The sequence below is a fragment of the Tasmannia lanceolata genome, unplaced genomic scaffold (assembly GCF_043159265.1).
Source record: "Tasmannia lanceolata isolate RefF3 unplaced genomic scaffold, GAP_Taslan_0.1 ptg000013l, whole genome shotgun sequence".
Lineage (NCBI taxonomy): Eukaryota > Viridiplantae > Streptophyta > Magnoliopsida > Canellales > Winteraceae > Tasmannia > Tasmannia lanceolata.
The window spans coordinates 2619149-2622614 of record NW_027518690.1 but is presented as its reverse complement, the minus strand read 5'-3'; the positions used below and the strand labels follow the sequence as shown (position 1 = coordinate 2622614).

Sequence of the window (3466 nt, the reverse complement as noted above, 5' to 3'; positions counted from 1 at the left end):
AACCAAAATTTCTCGTTTAACACCGTTTCGTTTTCTAATATCCATCGGTTGTGAATGATATATTTACTACCCTTTGGCCCTTTGTCAACCCTGACTCAATGTGCATTATAGTAATAAACTAATAGTGGTAGTGGGTTGTCAGCCTGTCACTGTCACTAGTAATAGACTAATAGTTGAGTCTGTGTGGTCAACTAGTCACTTGTCAAGAGTAAAAGAATTGTAATATAGTAATAAACTAATAGTGGTAGTGGCTTGTCACTTGTCACAAGAAAAAGTGACAAACCCACCAAACCGGCAAACCCACTTCATCTTCTCCGGTGATTTAACCTCCATCTCCGACCCGACCCAACCACGGTCTGTCGTGACAACTAGTCCTTCACTCCTATCTAGTGTCTTCATCAGTTCATCTCCACTCAAAAGTCAAAGACCTACTGTAATATGTCAATCTCCTTTTTCCAGAGCTCCAAACCGACGATACCACCAAACCGAAGATACCAGGTATGCTGTACATGAAAGGAAATTAAGGTTTGATTCTTCTGAAATTTCTGAACTTAGGGTATTCTCTCTGAATTTTCGGTTATAACCGAAGTAACCGAAAAACCGAATAGAATTTTCATTTCGGTTAATTTTGGTTAACAAATAGTTCGGTTGCGGTTTCAGTTAATGTTTTCACGTAACCAAAATATTTCGGTTCGGTTTTTTTTTTGCGTAAATCGATTCGGTTTAAACCGAATGAACATCCCTAGAAATTAAGTTTGTGCAGTTATCAAAAATGATATTGCACATATCAGTAGCCAAAGAGTATTTGACATGGTATGCCAACCATGGTTGTATTTTCCCTTTGCCAAATAAAACAGAAAAGACAAATTAAGTTTGTGCAGTTACAAAAAAAATGGTAGTGCCAATATAAGTAGTCAAGGGGAGTTTGATTTGGTATGCCAACGGTGGTTGTATTTTTCCTTTCCTACTTGGAGTTGCACTTGAACACTTGTTTGTAAAGGAATAATTTTTGCATCAAAGGGCATTTTGGTCATTATAGAATGTGTAATTAATCAATTATTAAATGTTGTAACAGGAAGTAATTATAGCATAATAGATTATATTAATAACAGGTGATGTCAACAATCGGTTGATATAATTACAATAGGATGGTGCATAATCCCAAACAAACAGGGCCTTAGCGTAACGAACCCAAATCGGTTCGCAACGCGATTGATATTCTTAGAGGGAAGATCACCACTTCAAGGGAAGGATCAATCCTCCTTTGTGCACAAAGACAGAACAAGTATCCTCATTGTTTTTTTTTTTTTTTTTTTAAACTATTTGCATGATAAAAAAAGAAAGAGCAATGATAGAATAAAGGGCGCCCTTTAAAAAATCAGTTTGAAGGGCACCCTTGAATCTGACTTTTGCAAGGGCACCCTTCATTCTATCATTCCTCTTATAAGAAAGGTAGAAAACCGACCACTTGATCCGTACCAAACCCGAGAGAAAATACCACCAAAAATACAAACTAAATTTAATTTAACCACGTAGCTACAAAAAGACAACTGAAATATATATGTATCTATCCTATGAAAATGAACCATCACATAGCTGCGCATTAGAGACAGAAGTAAAAAAACAACCTCTCCTTCACCAAACAGTACAAGGACATATATGATAAAACTACAAACTATGAAGGAACAAACAACTTAGAAATCATTCATGAAAGAAGCCAAACGTTTCAGCATCACCCCAGCTTCCTCACAATCCGGATTGAAAAGATGGAACACATGATCCTTCCCTTTCGTCTCAAAAAACTCCACCTCCCCCCTCCACCCACTCTCCCTCAAAGCATCATGGTAAAGCTGCCCTCTATCTTTCAACACGTCTTTCTCCGCCACGCAAATCAGGACCCGGGTGCACCCCAAGCCCGAAAGGCTCGGTGCACCCGGTGCGACCGGGTTGATCAACGGATCATCGCACCCTAAGTTAGATGGGCAAACAAATAACCATAGGCCGTCCACACTCTCCTTCTTCAACGGGTCGACCCCTTCCGACCCAATTGGGTCGGACCCCCAAAAGTACGGGTTCACCACAATTGCACCCTTAATGTGCACCCCATGGCCCAATCCATCGGGCCCGCCCCGCATTGCCATGTGGTGGGAAATGTTGGCCCCCGCACTATCTCCCGCAATCATGACACGATCAAAATCGGCATGATCGGTGATCCAAGGCTCGGGCCCACCGGGTCCACTAGGCCCGTGGGAGGCCACCCATAGGAGGGTGGCCCACGAGTCGTCATTGACGGTAGTGATAGGGTGCTCGGGGCACAGCCTATAGTCGACCGAGACCGCAACAACATTGGCCTCGGCCACTAGGGAATTGAGGTAAGTGTGGTAAAGTGGTGAAAAAGGGCTTTCGATCATGAATCCTCCGCCGTGGAAGTAAACTAGGAGTGGGATTTTCTTCGGCGTCTCCCCGGAAAGTTTAGGGATGTAGAGACGTGCCGAGACACCGGATTCCGGCACAATGACGACGTCTTTCGACGTGACCCCGGTTCTGGGATCGAGACCCGGTGGGACTACTTGTGTGCCTGTGAGGCGCTCTATGCGCCCATCTTTGTACACACGAAGGAAAGAAGGGAAATCATGGGCAATTTCTTTGCTTGGATCCATGAAAAAGAGAAGAGAAGAAAAGAAGAAGAGAAAGATGAAGAGATGGGAGAGAAGGAAAGTGAGGTTCTTAAATGGTGTGGTGGGTGACAAAAGGCGTTTTAATTTTATAGTGAATTGAAGGTAGTGGGGTTTTTCTGTTTCCCTCATTTATGCCACTACGGGCGAAAGTGGTTGTTTTTAAGGGCCGTCACTACTCACTGGTAAGTATAGGGCACATGTTTGGAAAAGTGGGACCCATCAATGAGTGAGCCTTGTGGAAGGTTGTAGATGGTCTGAAAATTGCTGATGGGATCATTATAGCCGTTGGATTGATGACGTAGAGATTGATGGAAATGCCAAACTGCTAATAGTCAACGCCGTGATTTAATGAGGTCGTAAAGGTAGGAACGTTGAAACCGTCCTTGTAAAATGACTAAATGCGCCCCCCCTCCTCCTACTTTTAGGTTATTTTTATATTTTTTAGGCGACTTTTTGAGATTATGTTGGAGATATTTTTTAGCCGTATCTTCTTGGAGATTCTGGAGAATATGTGGGAGGTTTTTCAGGCAATTTTTATAAGGTTGAAGATGCTATTGTTTAGGCAATTTTTGAAGAGTATGTTGGAGATTTTTAGATCTTTCTTATGCAAACGAGAGTGGTAGAATTTCTCAATTTTCTTTGAAAAAACTTCATTTGGCTGCGAGTAAAAAAAATTTCATTGATTTTTTGTGGAAAAAGGAAAGGTACAAGCATTTATTAGACTAAAGTGTTATTATGAGTGGAGAAAGAAGAAAAAGAGAGAGCATCATTTTCTAGAAAATTACATG

General features: G+C 41.6%; 1 protein-coding gene across 1 annotated transcript; it reads right to left on the bottom strand.

The window, feature by feature from the left end:
• Positions 1-1495: 1495 nt before the first annotated feature.
• LOC143890689 (putative carboxylesterase 2) lies at positions 1496-2814 on the bottom strand. Its single transcript, XM_077395371.1, has one exon. The coding sequence runs from the start codon at positions 2805-2807 to the stop codon at positions 1695-1697; it is 1113 nt and encodes a 370-aa protein (XP_077251486.1). The 5' UTR covers positions 2808-2814; the 3' UTR covers positions 1496-1694.
• Positions 2815-3466: the final 652 nt, after the last annotated feature.